The sequence below is a fragment of the Leuciscus leuciscus genome (genome assembly GCF_965113295.1).
Source record: "Leuciscus leuciscus genome assembly, chromosome: 19".
Lineage (NCBI taxonomy): Eukaryota > Metazoa > Chordata > Actinopteri > Cypriniformes > Leuciscidae > Leuciscus > Leuciscus leuciscus.
In genome coordinates, this window is record NC_138743.1 from 6,928,675 (window position 1) to 6,948,155 (window position 19,481).

Below are 19,481 nucleotides of genomic sequence, written 5' to 3' on the forward strand. Positions count from 1 at the left end.
CTTCTACTTTTACTTGAGTAATATTTTACCTTGAGTATCTTTACTTTAACTCAAGTACATGGTATGTGTACTTCGTCCACCACTGCTTAATTATCTCATTAACTTTAACACTGTTTCAGTGTTACTTATAACACTCTGAGTGTGGACTCATATAAACACTGAGAGTGTTAATTTAACACTGGGGATTTTGCTGAGTTAACAGTTTATTTTCTAACCAGTACAGAAGGTTATCATGTGTTTCCACATATAGAAGCTACAATATAAACTGCATGCTGACAGACCAGAATGAAATTAATCCAAAAATGTTTTATTGGAAGTGATTTATAAGAAATCAAAGTTCACGGAGCACTCAATGATTGCACAAAGCTAGCCTTTCTTTCTGTAACTAAGAGTGAGAGACACTCCTTAAATGCTCCCTCCACTTCTCCCCACAGTCACCTTTCCAGTTTTGATATCGATAAAATGTTACCTGACTAACCATTGTAAGTGACAAACGGTAACATAGGAACAAATGGATACAGGAAACAAAGATGAGCAAACAAGTTCTTGAGAATGAAACCAAAACAGATTAAACAAAGCATATTGTGACAGAGAGATTGGTTGTGGCTTGACCCAAAAGTGATGGTTGTAAGTGGTTGTATTTTTCTGGTGACTCTGAGAGATGGAGGGAGGTGCAGTCAGTGTCATTTTCCTAGAGAGAGATCATGATATGGATCTTAATAGTTATTTACCATTTTGTTTGGGAAAATATAATTCATACATGTTTTATATCATTAATCTTTGCAAAGTTTCTGGTGATTGTGTGCCAAAACTGACACTCATAAACTCAACACAAATAATGTAATTACTACAAAATGTAAATCATTTTATTGAAAAAGCTTTCATGCAGGTTTCATGCAATTAGTAGAATAAATAACATTTGATTAGTTTTATTTATTAATTTTTTGTCCGCAATATTTGATTGAAATACTTACTTGTGTGGGTTAAGACACGATCTCTCTCCTGGTAGCTAGCATTGTTTTTCAGCAGGTAAGAGATTCCATTTAACGAAGAAAGATCATGTGATTATATTTGGACCCAGACGTGACGTATGCAGTGTGGAGGTGGGAGGTATCTTGAAGATATATCTTGAAACAGATCTGTCAAAAAGAATTTAAAAAAGCATATTTGCAAAGATTCTAACACTCTAAGTAAAAAGTCTCTATCTGAATTTAATGCATTTTGACAAGGTTCAATAAGGGTCCTGCAATATTTCCTTAAAATCTGGTTTCACACCAAAATAACACTAATAGAAGAGATGTAAAAAAAAAAAAAAAATCCATCCCAAACAATAAGTAATCATTTATATCTCAACATTTAAATCAGTTCTGCTGTTTACTAAGTGGGTATTTCTGATGAAAGTTTCCTTACCAAGGCTTCAAGACAGCTTGATGAAGATTCCACCTGCTCCATACGACACCTGTAAACATTTAGATCATTTAATACACTTTTGTCCTGTGATAGTAAATTAATAGTAGTAAATTATTCTACAATATTTATTAAAATACTTACAAGGTTTTAATGTGGTAAGACACAAGATCTCTCTCCGGATAGTTGCCAAACAATGGACAATATTACTTGCTACAAAAACTGTAACCATGCCAATTAGGTTACAGTTTCCTCAATGACAAATGTCTGTAAATGCTTTAAGTGAAGTTCCTAAACATAATTTCGGGAGGAGTGAACCTGTCTAATATTTCAATTAACTGCCAGAGCATATAAGCAGCGCTAGCCTTTATAGAAGGGCTTTATAACATTATAGAAATTAAAATATTTTTTTGTTCTTGATTAATAAAAACATTAATCAAACTTTAATTTTAAAGTAATGAAAAAATTGTTTTAAATAAGTTAATTAGGTAATTAATTAAAAAGTAATTCGGGAAATTTAGGTACCGAAAAAATGAAGTCATGAGATTTTTTTCTATAACATTTCTATCAAATTGTAAAGCTCTGCCATATTCCAAAAGTTTTGATGAGTTGATTGCTTTGAAAGCCCCAATATATAATCCAACACATGTACCAGAGCTTGAAAAAATAGGAGTTCCACTGTCCCCTTCTTTGCCTGCTTTAGAAATAACAAATTCAGTAGCTGACATTTTCTCTTTCATGTCTAAATATGGGTTTTTAATGATTCTGCAGGATTTTTTAACGAAACACCCTGACTCTAGAGTGTAAAAATATAAATGGTCATTTTCACGTAACTCGTCTATTTTTATGCTTTGTAGTGGATCTAAACATCCTTGTAATTGAATTAAAGCAATATCCTGATTTACAAAATATCTATTAGGAGAGTTAAGTAAGGTATTATAGCATTTGAATATTAAGCAATTTTCATAAGTTGGGAAAAGGGCAAATATTTTAAATTTGTTTAGATCCTTATATCCTAAAACGTGTTTGGCCGTCATGATAAACTTGTGTCTGAAATAAAACCCTTGGCCTGTCCTGATCTCACTTTTCCCATCTAACGGCCAAAGTAAAATAATGCAGGGAAACTGTTGTTTTAATTTTACATTGTTATTTGGCATAATTTTGCCATTTTGGATAACTAAAGGACCAGATGTAGATTCTAATTTTTTAAAACTTTCATTTAAAGTTTTATTCAAATGAAAATGTGAAGCAAAATATGGGATATTTAATTTAATCCCATAAGAGTATAGATTTGCATTAGTAAATGAAAAGGTATCAATAATTTGACACTTATTTTCTATATTAGTAATATTGTCCATTTATTGAATCAGATCTCAATCTGAGAAAACAAAACATACTCTGTTATTAGACAATACTGCAGTGCTGCAACTTAAACATCTTTTAGACTTAATTTAGTGTACAATTAATATTTGTTTGTTGTCTGTTCACAAATGATTTATTTTCCCCGGAACAGGGAAGTTCTTCTATTTTTGTTCAATCTTACGAAACATAACAATGTAAATTAAGTTACTATTTCAATCACAAGATAAATTAACATTTTCCAAGTGAAATAGATTTAAAACTATACCTTTCAAAAGAGAACCGATGTCGACTGCAACTATGAAGTTCACCTGGGCGTCTTGGTGATTTATAGAGGATCTGAACTCATTAGTATTCATGGGTTGTACATGGGAGTTTCTTTTGGAGGAAAATGAAACTTATACTTTTACTGAGGTAAGAACACGAGGAGCTGAGTTTGGGAGGACAAAGAGTAAAAGTGAAACTTAGTTGGAGAATCATAATGCCATGATTCATGATTACTTATTGGTAACCAACATATTTCTATAAAGTTGCAGTCCGTAACTTTTTTGTGTTAAAATTTGCAAAAATTAAATAATAAGCGAGTACATCATGAATCCATTTTGCAAACTGTGTTTTTCTCTTATCCTGAATCACTACAGTAAAACCAATTCAAGGGTGTTGTCTATAGGAATTTATTTTAAAAATTATATTTCTTCCAATAAATTGATTCCTTTTTCTTTTTGAATTCATTTAAGTTTTACATAATTAAAAATTGTGATTGTTTTTGTAACTTATTATTACCTTTCAAAAATTGTTTTTTACTGACCTTCACAATAAATTGCTTCTACAAAACTCTATTTAAGTGTTTATTTCCAAAGTAAAACGTCACGACCCGCCCACATCCAGAACACTAACATCGTTGCTCATCGTCACCTGTACCCAGGCCCGCCCACAGAAATGACTGGGCCCCTGAAAAGGTCCAGTGAATGGGCCCTCCCCAAATCTGCTATAGGCTACTCATATCATGCGTGTGCTCTCTCTCTCTCTCTCTCTCTCTCTCTCTCTCTCTCTCTCTCTCCTACATTAACACATACATTTAACTGAGAGAGACTCAGGGGTGGGTATGCAGCAACAATTTTGTTGACAGTTACTGTTAAATTCATCGATCTGGTGCACTTTGAGAGTTCAAAATTAAAAACTCCAACCCATATTCAGTGTATCAAAGTTCAAAGTATCTCTTTTAGTTACAGTGTCTGTCTACATTACACTACTACATAATAATAGTTATAATATTAATCCCATTATATAATAGCCATATATTGTAAAACAAATGCACTGAAAAATAAAGGAAACTTTCATAATTCGTTTTGTTCTAATTTCTATACTTGAAAGAGTATATTTATATACTTCACATTAAAGATGTGATTGGGCCAGCCCAGTGACCATCAAGAAAAGAACCAATGGGCCGCTGATCTACGTGTTTCATGGGCCGGTGTGTCAGAAAAAAAACTAACGTTGACTTTTTTTGACCAATGCATTACACCGGCAGTAACCCAGCGCCGCCGATTAAGCAAAACAAAACTAAACAAATGTACAGTTTTATGGGCCGTTAAGACAAAAAAAATAAAAAAAGTATGAGATGCATCGGCCCAAAAAGCACGTCGGCCCACTGGGAATCTCCCGGTAGTCCCGATGGCCAGTAGCCTACATGCCCGGACGTCACACTTTAAATCCTACCTGTTGCCTTTCACCATCCACTTATTTAGCTGCTGTCGCATCAATTGACATGCCATCTCCTTTTCCCTCTTTCTTTTTCTATGTTTAGCCCCCGACAGCTTTTTTGCTTTATCCATCTTTTTCGACGACAACTCACTACTCGTTCCTGCTGCTCGCTCAGCGCTCACGGCGCCCGCGCCCGCTCGCCAGCCTGCTCAGACCATTTTCAGGAAAGGGGTGTTTCATTATGACACAGGCTATATTTTACTCGAGCTACATTAAATAAAATGCTTTTTTTTCTCACTTTCAACAATTAATGTTGCTATTTTGGTTCAAAATAAAATATGGTAACGTTTGCTTATATTTAGGATTGAACATTTTTATAGCTGGACTGCATAATTATTAAATCATTAAAAAACAAATTAAATTATTATTTTAAAGATAAAAATGTCTCCTGACACTATTAAAGTCAGACTAGTTTTGTACTTTCATTTAAAGTACATACAAACTAATAGTAATGTTATTTTTATAATAATGGTATAGCAAATGTTTATATGCGTGTTTGATCAAACACTCACCATATAATTATAAAATGAAGTAAAAACGGTTTAATAAACTTCTTTTAAGTGACATTAATCAATTAAGCAAAACAAACACCATTTTATCCAAAAAACATTTATTCAGTTGTCATTTTTACAATTAATTTTTTTGAAACGTCTATTGAATTTGTCATCAAAGGCTTGTGTTCTAAGTCAAAACTCATTCCTTCACTGATTCATACTATAGTAGCAACTGTCCGCACAAATGAACAGTCTAAAAACTCAAATGGTGTCTTAAGAATAAAAAAATGAAAAATGAAATTCTATGGCATAATTTAAACCTTTCATATAAACAAAATTTATAAATTTCAGTAGTTTTAAAGCTGTTGAGATAATTGAAAAACTTTTGTCCCAAAATTTGCATGTCAGGGTGGCACAACTGCAAACATGGTTATTTTATTATGGTAATTAATTACAGTATACATAATAATGCATCGTTCAGAGTAGAGGTCGACCGATATTTTTTCAGGCCGATGCCGATCTTTTGAAATCCGGGTCGGCCAATGGCCGATTAATGCTGCCGATTTATTTTGGCCGATATTTGGCCGATTATGTGCTTGTTTTTAACCTCTATTTGAAAGATAAAATATAACACAAATAATTACTTAAGATAGACAAGATTTCTCAACAAAAACATTTATTGAACACTTGACCAATCTGCACTTGTTGTGACCTTGAGATATGTTTGGTAATTGTACCTGAATGAATTAAATAAATTTGCTACATTTCAGATTAATATATTTGTTTTCCTTAAAATTGTAATTAACAGTAACTTAAACACTTTGCAGTTTGAATGATGTCTTGTAAACAAAATGACGGAGTATGTTTTTATGTTTCCACTGTTCGATCGTATCCGCGCCTCACACACACACACACACACACACACACACACACACACACACACACACACACACACACACAAATATAAGTAAACACTTTGCGACTTTAAACACACGCGACTTTTCGATCGCGCCCGCGCCCCTCTCTCCCTCTCCCTCTCTCTCTTCCACACACACACACACACCATACTCCAGCATTGCAATCTTTACATCGCAGCCTGCTTCAGAGCTAAGGCGGGGCTACAGATTAGGTGTCCCCAAAGAACCCGCGTATCTAACAGTAGTTCCGCATTACATGAATTAATTTGCACGCAAGTTTTATTTATTTTTATACCATGTATTCTCCGTGTAAATGTATACACCGAACCATGACGCCCGTACCGTTTCGGTTCAATACGAATACATGTTCCACCCCTAGTCTACAGTGAAATACAGTCACACATTACACTGTTTGGCCAGCATTTTAACCGTGTTTAATCCAGCTACTAGCTAACAGTATGCTAAAGTTAACTGCTGACTAGCGTCACGTTTCTAACGTCCGTTTTCAGAGCATCCAAGAGAAGCACAGAAATACGCATTGATATTCGGTCTGGTAAATAACGGTCGTTAAGGCACCAGTGCCGTATTAGCACCGGGTCTGTCTGTAGCTACCCAACCCTAGCGACGACGCTAGCAAAGCAAAGCCAGTCCTTTACTAACCTATGGTCACTTTTTTATTACTTATTTCTCTGCATTGAGTGACAACCCTCTCAAATATAAGACACACAAAACAGAACAAATAAAAGTATCAGATTCTCTGTCTGTAATTGCAAAATTCTTGCTTACTTATTGTTGTGACATGATAGCAACCCTTCTGCTGTGCTAATGCAACCTCAACTACGCTATCAATATCCACCGAACGTCATGTCGCCTATTCATATTTTTTCTCGAAGTTGGCAGTAACATATCAAAAGGTTTTAATTAAATATAAAGGAGTTTTCTCCAAGGAACTTAGCTCCTTCCTTAGGCACTGGATGAGGTCTGCTCACTCTGCTGGAGAATGACTCTAGTACGGTGTACATTTTAGGACATCCTCAGACCTCAGACATATGAAGACAAGGCATCATGCCTCAGACTAAAAGGCTTCAGTCATTGGACAAAACGGCATCGCGCCTCAGACTGAAAAGCTTCAGGTCTCAGGAAAAACAATGTCAGGTGTCAGGTCTCGTACAATTAGGCATCAGACGAAACAGCCTCAGACAAAAAGGCATCAGACTAAAAGGCATCGGACGAAAAGGACTCAGACTAAAAAGCATCAGACGAAACGGACTCAGACTAAAAGGCATCAGACGAAACGGACTCAGACTAAAAGGCATCAGACATAAAGGCCTCGGACGAAATGGACTCAGATGGAGTTTGGAGATTCGCATTGCCCCGCCCCATGTGACATCACATGTACGCGGTTCATAGCTCGAAAGAACGCTTTACTTGATACATTTCTAAAGTCTCTAAGGTTGATTAAAAACAAGAAAAGTGACAATGTGATAATGTTTCCTCTGTGTATGTCTTTTATTTATTTATGTATTTTATATAATGTGAAGCTTTACATATACTTGATATAATTTAATTCCTGTAGAAGTTATATGTCCTTTATATCCGCTTGTTATCTTATACATATTCAATAAAAGTAAAAAAAAAAAAAAAAACGCTTTACGATAGTTTGCCAACATACAAGCTATAGTTGAAATATGTCATCTAACTTTTTAAACGTGCAAATAAAACTCGTGAAATGCATGTTCTCTTCTGCATACAGCATAATTAGTGTAACATTTAATTAAAGCATATATATGAAGAGTTCAGATGCAAAAGCCTCTAAATGCCATCTGAAATTTTCTTATAGAATGATCATTTTTATCAAGCTCGTATATTTAAATTCTATATTTTCACTTAAATGGCAATGAAGATTACCTATTAATTGTCATTGAAGTGAATTTACTGAACTTAAATATACAAGCTTGATAAAAATGATCATTCTATAAGAAAATTTCAGATGGCATTTAGAGGCTTTTGCATCTGAACTCTTCATATATAGGCTATATATATTATATGCTTTAATTAAATGTTAAAACATGCACTCGCGAAATGCATGTTCTCTTCAACATAATATATACAGTACAGGCCAAAAGTTTGGAAACATTACTATTTTTAATGTTTTTGAAAGAAGTTTCTTCTGCTCATCAAGCCTGCATTTATTTGATCAAAATGTAATATTGTGATATATTATTACAATTTAAAATAATTGGTTTTAAATTTATTATACTTTAAATTATCATTTATTTCTGTGATGCAAAGCTGAATTTTCAGCATTATTACTCCAGTCTTCAGTGTCACATGTGACATCCAGTCCATCACATGATCCTTTAGAAATCATTCTAATATTCTGATTTATTATGAGTGTTGGAAACAGTTCTGCTGCCTAATATATTTGATGAATAAAAGGTTAAAAAGAACTGCATTTATAAAAAAATAAAAAATAAAAATCGAATAATATAAATCTTCTGAACAGGGGCGGATCTAGAAAAATATTTATGGTGTGGCGAGAGGGGTGCAGGAATTTTTGAGGGGTGGCAACATATGGCAGACGTATATATACTGAATTTAATCACAGTTAAATTGGCCATAACTTTTAATTCCTTGCTGCCAACTGGGGTGATCCGCCCCTGCTTCTTTACTATCACTTTTGATCAATTTAACACATCCTTGCTGAATAAAAGTATTGATTTATTTCAAAAAAAGAAAGAAAAAAAATTACTGACCCCAAATTACTGACCAGTGTATATTGTTGTTACAAAAGATTTATATTTTTAAAATATTTGCTTCTTTTTTTTTCTTTTTTTTTTACGTTTTATTCATCAAAGTATCCTAAAAAAGTATCACAGGTTATGAAAAAATATTTAGCAGCAGAACTGTTTCCAACTTTGATAATGAATCATCATATTAGAATGATTTCTAAAGGATCATGTGACAGACTGGAGTAATGATCCTGAAAATTCAGCTTTGCATCACAGAAATAAATGATAATTTAAAGTATAATAAATTGAAAACCAATTATTTTAAATTGTAATAATATATCACAATATTACATTTTGTTTCTGTATTTTTGATCAAATAAATGCAGGCTTGATGAGCAGAAGAAACTTCTTTCAAAAACATTCTCTCTGTCCTAGCATGTATCCCATATATCCCAAAAAAAAAAAAAAAAAAATTGTATATGTTTAAAAATCTTTGGCCTGTATATATATATATATATATATATATATGAAGAGTTCAGATGCAAAAGCCTCTAAGTGCCATCTGAAATTTTCTTCTAGAATGATCATTTTTATCAAGATCGTATATTTAAATTCAATAATTTCACTTAAATGACAATTAATAGGTCATTTGCATTGCCATTTAAGTGAAATAACTGAACTTAAATATACGATCTTGATAAAAATGATCATTCTAGAAGAAAATTTCAGATGGCACTTAGAGGTTTTTGCATCTGAACTCTTCATATATATATATAAATAGATGTATGCTATGTATATATTATATGCTTTAATTAAATGTTAAAACAGTGTTAAAATCACTGCTTAAAATCCCTGCTTTATTGAAATGTTACACTAATTAAGTTGTTTACAGAAGAGAACATGCATTTCGCAAGTTTTATTTGCACATTTAAAAACTTAGATGCCATATTTCAACTAGCTAGTTTGTATGTTGGCAAACTATCATGGAGTTAAAGCATTCTTTCGAGCTATGAACCGCGTACATGTGACGTCATATGGGGCGGGGCAATACGAATCTCCAAACTCCCTCTGAGTCCGTTTCGTCTGATGCCTTTTGGTCTGAGTCCGTTTCGTCCGATGCCTTTATGTCTGATGCCTTTTAGTCTGAGTCCGTTTCGTCTGATGCCTTTTAGTCTGAGTCCGTTTCGTCTGATGCCTTTTTGTCTGATGCCTTTTCGTCCGATGCCTTTTAGTCTGATGCCTTTTTGTCTGATGCCTTTATGTCTGATGCCTTTTTGTCTGAGGCTGTTTCGTCTGATGCCTAATTGTACGAGACCTGACACCTGACATTGTTTTTCCTGAGACCTGAAGCTTTTCAGTCTGAGGCGCGATGCCGTTTTGTCCAATGACTGAAGCCTTTTAGTCTGAGGCATGATGCCTTGTCTTCATATGTCTGAGGTCTGAGGATGTCCTAAAATGTACACCGTACTCTAGGCACAGCATGCGTCCACAACAACAACACTAGGCTGCCCACAGATGCGCCCGCCTAATAATCGGCTTGATATACTGGATATTGGCCGATGCCGATATGTTAAAAAATTCAAAAAATCGGCCGATTAATCGTCCGACCGATTAATCGGTCGACCCCTAGTTCAGAGGAGCCTTAATGATGAGTGAAAAGAGTTGTAGATCTCTCTAATACTGGTAAAAACTGCTTTCAAGTATGGGTAGGTTGGTACACTTTCCATATCAGTTGAATTTAAACACTTAGAAATGTTTACAACTGAAACTTGTTTAAATTTCAAAAAGTCAAAGTTAATGACTCAAAAATATAAATAAATAAAACAAATAAAATTAATACAAATTAATAAAACATCAGTTTTGAAAAGATTTTGAGATTTTAAAAAAACAAATTTTGAAGGTTTGTCAATTACACACACACACACATATATACACATTATATATATATATATATATATATATATATATATATATAGCATTGATTTATCACAATAGGATTTTATGTCTAATAATGTCTATAAATGTCTAATAAACTGCACGTCAAGCATGTTGACTGTCATTTCCTCTATGTTGTTCTTGTAGTGTCCGACACAGAGGAGAAAATATGCTCGAGTCAGCAGGAGGAGCAGTCTAAATAGAACTAAACATTTTATGCTATATTGTGCACTAATCATACTTGGGTGCATCTGAACTTTTTCACAAAGACCAACACTGGGAAGTTTAATGTTTATTAAAAATAAGGAGCAAGGAAAGTCTTCTAAAATCCAAGGAGTTGAAACTGAAGGTGAGGGTACAGTGTCAGTGTAGGGAGTCTTCAGGATCCACTGAATCCCTTTCTGCTTCTTGTGTTGAAAGAGATAAAGGAGACAAAAACGGGACAAATTATAGTAGCATATATTACATGTGGTATTTAGTATTATTTCCCATTTAGTCTAGTGTGATTTGTTTTTGTAAATGGCTTGCAGCTTTTAAGCATTGTTTTTAATCTCACGAATAAACTTCCATTTCCCTTTCCCATCAATCCAAAAATCAGCTGAGCTGAAACATACAGACAGGTAGTTTACAGAAACACGCCTAAAAAACTCCACCCATACGTTTTTGTTACTCAAATATAGTTTAATAAAATGCAATAATAGAACGGTTTTAACCATTAGGCTGTTCGTGGTTTGTTATGCACTACTAACTTTATCCAGTGACCTTTCTTTTATCTGATAACGTCCCCTAAAACTACTAATTAAATTTAGAGAGCAATAGTAAACTAGCATGCTTTAATACATAAGTTAATTTGATTCAGATGTACTGATAATATACAATCTTATTCTTTAAACGTCTTACCTTTTAAAAGTGCATCACAAACGGTCTGTTCTACCGCGCTGCTGCTGCTTTCGGGAAATATCCATACTGTCTATGGAAATATCGAGAGGCTCCACGAGCCGCCATTGCTGTGTCGCAACTTTCTCTCTATGGCTCTGACTCTGTCCAGGAGGAAACTCCTTTGACCAATGAGAAACCTCTTGCCACGCCCCTACCTCTCGCCACGCCCCGACCTCTCGCCACGCCCATTACTCCAAGCTGCAGCTACCCCTGTCTCCTTAGTTTGGGTACTTAAAAAAACATCGTCATTTTGTTTAAGAAGTCTAATAACGTTAGCCTCAGTGAATGTGAATTATTTTGTCTCAAATCACTCGTTTTAAATGTTCTGCCTCTTTCCGAATTAACGTTAGCTAGCAAAACACTAGTAGCATGGTCTCTCATCCTCGTACATGTGTCAGTTAACTGCTAGGTTTGTGGTCACAGTTGTTCCCTGCATGATTGAAAAATATGAGGACAGTAACGTTATATTATTTTTGGCGCCTCTCTCTGCAACGTATCATAAAAAAATCTTAAAAGCTTTAAGTTAATCTTTTGATATATTTGTTTGAAATATTTTACATTGTCTTAAACCATTTGTTCAACTAAAAAGATTAAATATTTATTTTGCATTGCAAAAACATCAATGATCCTTATATTTTCCTAAACTCTTCTTTCATTTGTGTTGCTTCTTTAGAAGACCATCAGATCTACTGGGAGGAGCAGTTCATGGAGTAGGTAAGCTCTTTAGTAGGTGGAATTGAGGTAAATGTTTCAGAGGTTTGTTATTCTCTGTCATTTAGAGGAATTAATGTAACCAAAAGTCAGTTATTGAGAGTTGAAAAAAAAAAAATAAAAAAAAAAATTGGCTGTTTGCTGATCACATACTGATGATCCACCTCACATGTTTTATGTAGTATTAGATTGCATAAGAATGAAAGGTTGCCAATTCTTTACACATCTTGAGTGTTCCAAATAACAGTCAAACAATTGATGTATTACAGATAAATGAAGAATTCCGAAGGTGTGCTGCAGTTCCATTAGAATCAGTGTTTATGTCCCAGCTGGACAAGTACACTCCAAAACTTCTTGACCTGTTTAGTGCGAAGGGAGGAGCGGCTGGTCAACGCATAAAGAACTTGTTATTGGAACTGATACAGGTGAGGCAAAAGTGGTAACAATGTTGCAGATGCATATTTATACAATAATTACTTTATTTACTCGTCTTGCCTAATTGGGTGAATATTGCAAAAAAAAAAGGCATTTTTGTTTACAGCTCCTAATTAGGCAAGGCAAGGCAAGGCAAGTTTATTTATATAGCACATTTCATACACAATGGCAATTCAAAGTGCTTTACATAGAAGAAATTAAAATAATAAAAAGAAACAAGAATAATTAAAACAGTTTAGAAAAATCAAATGAAATACAATACAGTCAGACGAACAGCGGCACAGTGCTCATTCAGTAAATGCATAGCTAAACAGAAGTGTTTTGAGTCTGGATTTGAATGTGACCACTGTAGGAGCACATCTGATCTCTTCTGGAAGCTGGTTCCAGCTGCGGCTGGCATAATAGCTAAAAGCGGACTCGCCATGCTTAGAGTGAACCCTTGGTATTTCTAGCTGATATGATCCTAATGCAATGTATTGAGGTCCTAGGCCATTGAAGGATTTATATACCAGTAATAATACTTTGAAATCAATCCTAAATCTAACTGGGAGCCAGTGTAAAGACCTGAGGACTGGTGTGATATGTTCATATTTTCTGGTTCTGCTCAGAATCCTGGCGGCAGCGTTCTGTATGAGCTGCAACTGTCTTATGGTCTTTTTGGGAAGGCCAGTGAGGAGTCCATTACAATAATCCACCCTGCTGGTGATGAAAGCATGCACAAGTTTCTCTAAGTCTTGTCTGGAAACAAAGCATCTAATTCTTGCAATATTTTTCAGATGATAGTATGCTGATTTAGTTATTTCTTTGACATGACTACTGAAACTAAGGTCTGACTCTAGTGTCACACCAAGATTCCTGACTTGATTTTTAGTTGTTTGACCCCTAGAGAGAAGGTATGCGTTCACCTTGAGAACTTCATCTTTGTTTCCAAACGCAATAACTTCAGTTTTGTCTTTGTTTAATTGAAGAAAGTTTTGACACATCCAACTGTTGACCTCATCAATGCATTGGCACAGGGAGTCAATGGGGCTGTAATCATTAGGCGATAGGGCTAAGTACAGCTGTGTGTCGTCTGCATAGCTGTGGTAAGCAATTTGGTTGTTTCTCATTATTTGGCTCATTGGGAGCATATACAGGTTGAACAGGAGTGGCGCAAGAATTGAGCCTTGAGGGACTCCGCATGTCATGGATGTCCACTCAGACTTATGGTCTCCTATACTCACATAATAACCTCTCCCATCTAAGTATGACCTGAACCATTTTAGGACTATCCCAGAAAGCCCCACCCAGTTTTCCAGCCTGTCAAGAAGTATGTTATGATCGACAGTGTCAAATGCAGCACTGAGGTCGAGTAGTACCAGCACTGATAATTTGCCTGAATCAGTATTTAAGCGAATATCGTTTATTATCTTTATGAGCGCTGTCTCTGTGCTGTGATGCGGTCGGAAACCAGATTGAAAATTATCAAAGTATCCATTCGAGCTTAAGAATTTGTTCAGCTGATTGAAGATAACTTTTTCAATGATCTTGCCTATGAAAGGAAGATTTGAGATCGGTCTATAGTTGCTAAATATGGTCTTATCCAGATTGTTCTTTTTCAGGAGGGGCTTGACAACTGCAGTTTTCAGGGAGTTTGGAAAACTCCCAGAGAGAAGTGAGGCATTTACCACTTCTAGAAGATCTGCTTCTAAACTGTTTAACACACTTTTGAAAAAAGATGTGGGAAGTGTGTCAAGAGCGCATGTTGATGTTTTAAGGTGCTGTACGGTTTCTACCATAATTTTGCCATCAATTTTTTTGAAATCAGACAAAGTTACTACTTTTTCAGGTGGTCTGATCTGTCTGACCCCAGCACAACTCAAGGATGTGCTGATCACCTTTCTGATATTATTGATTTTGTCAGAGAAGAAAGAAGCAAACTCACTGCACTTGTTGTCTGAGAGCATTTCACTGGGAATCTGGCTTGGGGGGTTTGTCAGTCTCTCTACAGTAGCAAAAAGAGTGCGTGTGTTGTTTAAATTGCAGTTTATAATGTTTGAGAAGAAAGTCTGTCTAGCTTTGCCTAGTTCCATATTAAAAGCATGAAGGCTGTCTTTGTAGATGTTATAATGGACTACAAGTTTTGTCTTCCGCCACATGCGCTCTGCTTTTCTGCATTGTCTTTTCATATTTTGCACTGCTGTTGAGTTTCTCCAAGGTGCTTTTTGTCTGCCACTCTTCTTCCTGACTTTCACAGGAGCAATATCATCAATTGCACTTTTAACTTTTGAGTTAAAAGAATCAAGGAGAAAATCAACAGAGTCAGCAGATATGCTTGGTGTTAAGGATATAGCCTTCATAAATAGTACACTAGTGTTCTCATTTAAGCATCTCTTCTTGACAGACTCAGATCTAGCTTCAGTGGCAGGAGAGATCAATATATCAAAGAAAATACAGAAATGATCAGACAGTGCTACATCCTTAATAACAGTCGATGAGATGTTTAGACCCTTACTGATAAGTAAATCTAGAGTGTGTCCATGATTGTGTGTGGGTCCATGTACATGCTGAGTCAGATCAAAAGTTTTTAAAACAGTTTTGATTTCTTTTGCCATATTGTTTTCTGCATTATCTATGTGAATGTTCAAATCTCCAGCAATGGCAAAACAGTCAAACTCTGAGGTAATTGTTGATAACAGTTCTGTAAATTCCTCAGCAAAGGCTGGAGAGTATTTTGGAGGCCTGTAAATAATGATGAGTAAAATGCGTGGAGCACCTTTTAATACAATACCCAGATATTCGAAAGACGTGTAGTTCCCAAATGATATTTGCTTACATTGATAGATATCTTTAAAAAGAGCAGCTAGACCCCCACCTCTCTTAACAGCTCTGCAGACACTCATAAAAGTAAAGTTAGGAGGGGCTGTTTCATTGAGGATTGTTGCACTGCAGCTGTCTTCTAGCCAGGTTTCATTTAGAAGCATAAAATCCAGGTTGTTTGTGGTTATTAAGTCATTGACTAGAAGTGATTTATTTTTAAGTGAGCGGATGTTTAAAATTGCTAACTTAACAGTCTTACTTTTTTTCCCTACACCAATCTTAGTTAGACGTGCAATAGGCACCAGATTAGTTGAGTTTGCTGTACGGCTATTGAAGGCCTTAGACTTTCTATCTTGTAATAGAACAGCAATAGAGAAAGATACAGGCACACTGGGTTCCCGCTTGTTCTGTAAACATTTGAGAAAGTTACTGTTATCAAAACGGGGACCCGACATACATCACTGAGAGCTGGTATCAGTTGTTTTTGGTTCACCTCGAGCAGATGGAGGAGGGTGTGGGCCCTGGCGTTGTGGCAGAGGCCGAAGAGCTCTCACAGAGGCAGGGGGAGGGCGAGCTGGGCCTGCAGGCTTTGGTGGTAGCGGTGCCCGACGTTTTTTGGTTGATATCTGGGGGCTTGCAGCAAAAGAGTGTGATAGTCTGGTTCCAGCATGCACAAGTTCTTCCATTTTCTGTGAGAAGCACAGGAGTGGAGTTGGTGGCGAGAGGGAGAACGTGTCTGGTGAAAGGGGCTGTTGCTCTGGTGTTATATGAGGCTGTGATATGCTGTCCTGGCTTCCCTGGCTGTTTTCCAGGAAGTCGTCCTTGGGTGCTGAATCTTGGAGCAGTTCTGATGTGTCTGTCTGTGGTGAGCTCTGTGGGCATGGCTCAGCTGAGATTGTGTCCGTGAGCAGAGGTTGTTGTGGCTCAGTGGTGTTATCATTGTCCTTGTGTGATATGTCAACATCATGAAGTGAAGTCCTGTGGTCATTCATACTGTGTCCAGGTGTGTGTGTGCCGTTCTGATTGAGTGGATTGGCACACACTGCAGAAGGATGATTGAGGGAAAAGTAGATGTTGTCCTTTAACACTCTTGAACCAAGTTTGTTTGGGTGATGGCCATCCCGATGAAATAGTTGTCTCTGACTCCAGAAGAGATTGAAGTTGTCAATGAAGTTTACTCCTTTTATATTGCAGGTTTTTTGCAGCCATGTATTAATCCCAAGCAACCGTGAAAACCTGTTTGTTCCTCTTGCTGGGAGTGGTCCACTGATGAATGTCTGAACTTTCAGTTTTTTAAGTGTTTCAAAAAGTTCATTGAAATCCTTCTTAAGGAGTTCTGACTGCTCTTTATGAATGTCATTCTTCCCCACATGAATGATGAGTCGATTTGCAGTCTTATGTTTCATTAGAATGTTCTGAAGTTCCCTGTTTATATCAGAAATTGTTGCTTGTGGAAGGCAGCATGTAGTTGTATCCCTGCAGCTAATGTTTCTGATTATGGAGTCTCCCACTATCAGAGTCCTGGGCTCGGCTGCGCTCTGAGCTGAGTGCCGCTGTCTGCTCGACCTTGAGCGCCAGTTAGCATCAGTGTTAGCTACTGGCTGATACAGTCTGTGTTCGATCACATTCATCACGTTTGGGGATTCCTCATTTACATTCATTAGTACTTCAAATCTGTTCTCAAGATGTATAGGTGTTGGTGGGAGACGAGTGTTTGCAGTCTTTGTCAGAGTTGTATCTGGGGTAGAGGATGCTACTGCGGTAATATGTGAGGCTCGTGACAATCTGATGTCTCGAGTGCCTTTGGGTCTCGCTCCCTGTTTGTGCCATCGATTCGTAAGTCGATCGGCTTGTTTCTCTACCTGTCGAGGAGCACTAGTTTCATGGGACTCACCGGCTATATGCTGAGGGCGTCCATGACGAAGCTCTGTTGTGTGTTCCGTCTGGTTTGGTGGTCCCGTAAATAACTTTGTTTCAAGAACTGCAATCCTTTGTAAAAGTCTGTGGCAGTTAGTGCAGCAAGTAGATTCCAGAAGAGGCATTTTCTCTCTTATCCTTGTAGGCAGTTGTGTTTTCCTTTCCCCGGAATGTAAGCTGGTCGGGTAGAAGAATTCTGCGTTTTTGTAGTAATCCAAACTTTGTCGTTTGAGCACTGTGCTGATTTGCTGAAGTTAAAATTAGGTGATAAAAGGAGCTCAAATTATAAAAGTATAGAAGATAAAATATAAAAGCGATAGAGCAAAGCGCGGAGCAGTAAGCAAGAGCGTCCGAACAGTAGCTGAGCAGGAAGTATTCTTATTCTCTAATTAATTTTAAGGTTAAATATGAAAAAAGTGTGTGTGTATAGATAGGAAGATATGTGATAGATATAGATAGAGAGAGAGATATGTGATATATATATATATATATATATATATATATATATATATATAAAGCTCTGTTGAATAGGTAGCACAGAACACACTGATAATGACATATGTTTGTAGTTACATTGCCTGCAAGATTCAGTTTTTCATTATTCACTTACCAACTATAGGATCCAAGTACCTCTGTGGTGAAGAAGAGAGACGTGACTCTGAGATGCCTCATTGAATACATGGGAGAGAATGGGCAAGAGCTCATCTCTGACTACTATGTAAGTATTGTTTTGGGGGAAAAGCACTTATTCCTCAGATATCAATCTTATGTCTGTCTGAGTTATAGTATGGAGCTGGAGTTGGGGATTGGTTAGCTTGTCTTGGAACAAATACTGTAATTGGGTGGAAATGGCTAGTCTGGCTCTGTCAAAAGTTCAAAAACACACCTACAAAAACCCAAATGTATGTGCAGGAACCAGGGTCCCAAATTAACATTTTGGTCTTCCAGTTGCTTGTAGACTTGATTATAAAAATACTGTCATATTTTTCAACTGCAGTTTTACAAAAGTAAAATCCTTGTTTTACATTAATGCAGGAGTCATAATCATCTGATGATATAACTGTAAGAGTGGCATTTTCAGTACTTTTACTTAACCACACCTGGCTTTTGAAGATTGTTCTCTGTTGCCACTTATTGTTCTGTTTATTCTCATACAGGGACAAACGGAGAGCAGTGTCCATGAGGACTTGAACATGCGCAATATGCAGATATATGTCTGCCGTGAACCAGATGCAGTGGGCATAATCGTTGAGGGAATCCCAGTGCTTACTGATCTTGGGAATCTGGCCAGGGCATGTTGCCTGCTTCTGGGGATGACATATGCTCTGAACCTGCAGTATCCACCACAACTCTGCAAAACATTTGAGGTATTCCAAAGACTTTTTGTGGGACTTGACACACTGCGTCCAAAGCCTTCCTCCCGATTCATGACACTCAAAAACAAACTTCTGAGTTAGTTGGTCAAATGCCAGCCTCACACTAAATTGCAGTCTTGTTGTGTTTTTGTTGAGTTTTTCAGAAGATTGTTGTGAATGTTTAATTGTTAATTGGCTGCGGTTCAGAGGTTCTGTTATATAAACAATTTTATGGTAAAATGTTTTAATACATACTAAGATATACTGTACTGTGCACTTACGGATTGAAGCTGAAGTCAGTTCTTTCTTGTCAAATGCTGTGATCCTGCTTCCCTGTGTTTTATTTTCAAGTCAAATGTTGTGCGTTGAAGGTGTTCTTGTGTTGAAGGACTTATGTAAGATTAAGATTTTTTTTTATATATAATGTTTCTTTGCTTAATCACTCTTGCTCGGTGGGCAGTTTAACTTGGAACAATGTGGTAGTCAAGCACAGACTTCTTCAGTTCCCGGACAAGTCTCCAGCTTCTGGGCACTTCTTGTGCTGAATTTAGTTTTGTTATGTCAAATGCTGAGGTCAGAGGCCCTTTATTTTATTTTATTTCAGTGTCAAATGTTTTATTGGAATATAGCACAGATTGTTCTTCCAACATGTCCATGTATTAGTTTATTATGTTTTAATACATATGAAAATGTACTGTACTATGCACTAAAGTCAGT

The 19,481-nt window shown here is 36.4% G+C and overlaps 1 protein-coding gene across 1 annotated transcript; it reads left to right on the forward strand.

The window, feature by feature from the left end:
• Positions 1 to 12,171: 12,171 nt before the first annotated feature.
• LOC309483032 (uncharacterized protein) lies at positions 12,172 to 19,146 on the forward strand. Its single transcript, XM_082148671.1, has 4 exons — positions 12,172 to 12,261; positions 12,528 to 12,683; positions 18,029 to 18,127; positions 18,567 to 19,146. Exons 2-4 carry the CDS (start codon positions 12,579 to 12,581, stop codon positions 18,864 to 18,866), a joined length of 504 nt encoding a protein of 167 aa, XP_082004797.1. The 5' UTR covers positions 12,172 to 12,261; positions 12,528 to 12,578; the 3' UTR covers positions 18,867 to 19,146.
• The last annotated feature ends 335 nt before the right edge of the window (positions 19,147 to 19,481 follow it).

Bases quoted from the DNA above. Each gene is read 5' to 3' on its own strand.
- LOC309483032 (XM_082148671.1), top strand. From the start codon at position 12,579: ATGTCCCAGCTGGACAAGTACACTCCAAAACTTCTTGACCTGTTTAGT. The intron at 12,684-18,028 runs GTGAGGCAAAAG...TACCAACTATAG, and splicing joins TGTTATTGGAACTGATACAG to GATCCAAGTACCTCTGTGGT. The intron at 18,128-18,566 runs GTAAGTATTGTT...ATTCTCATACAG, and splicing joins AGCTCATCTCTGACTACTAT to GGACAAACGGAGAGCAGTGT.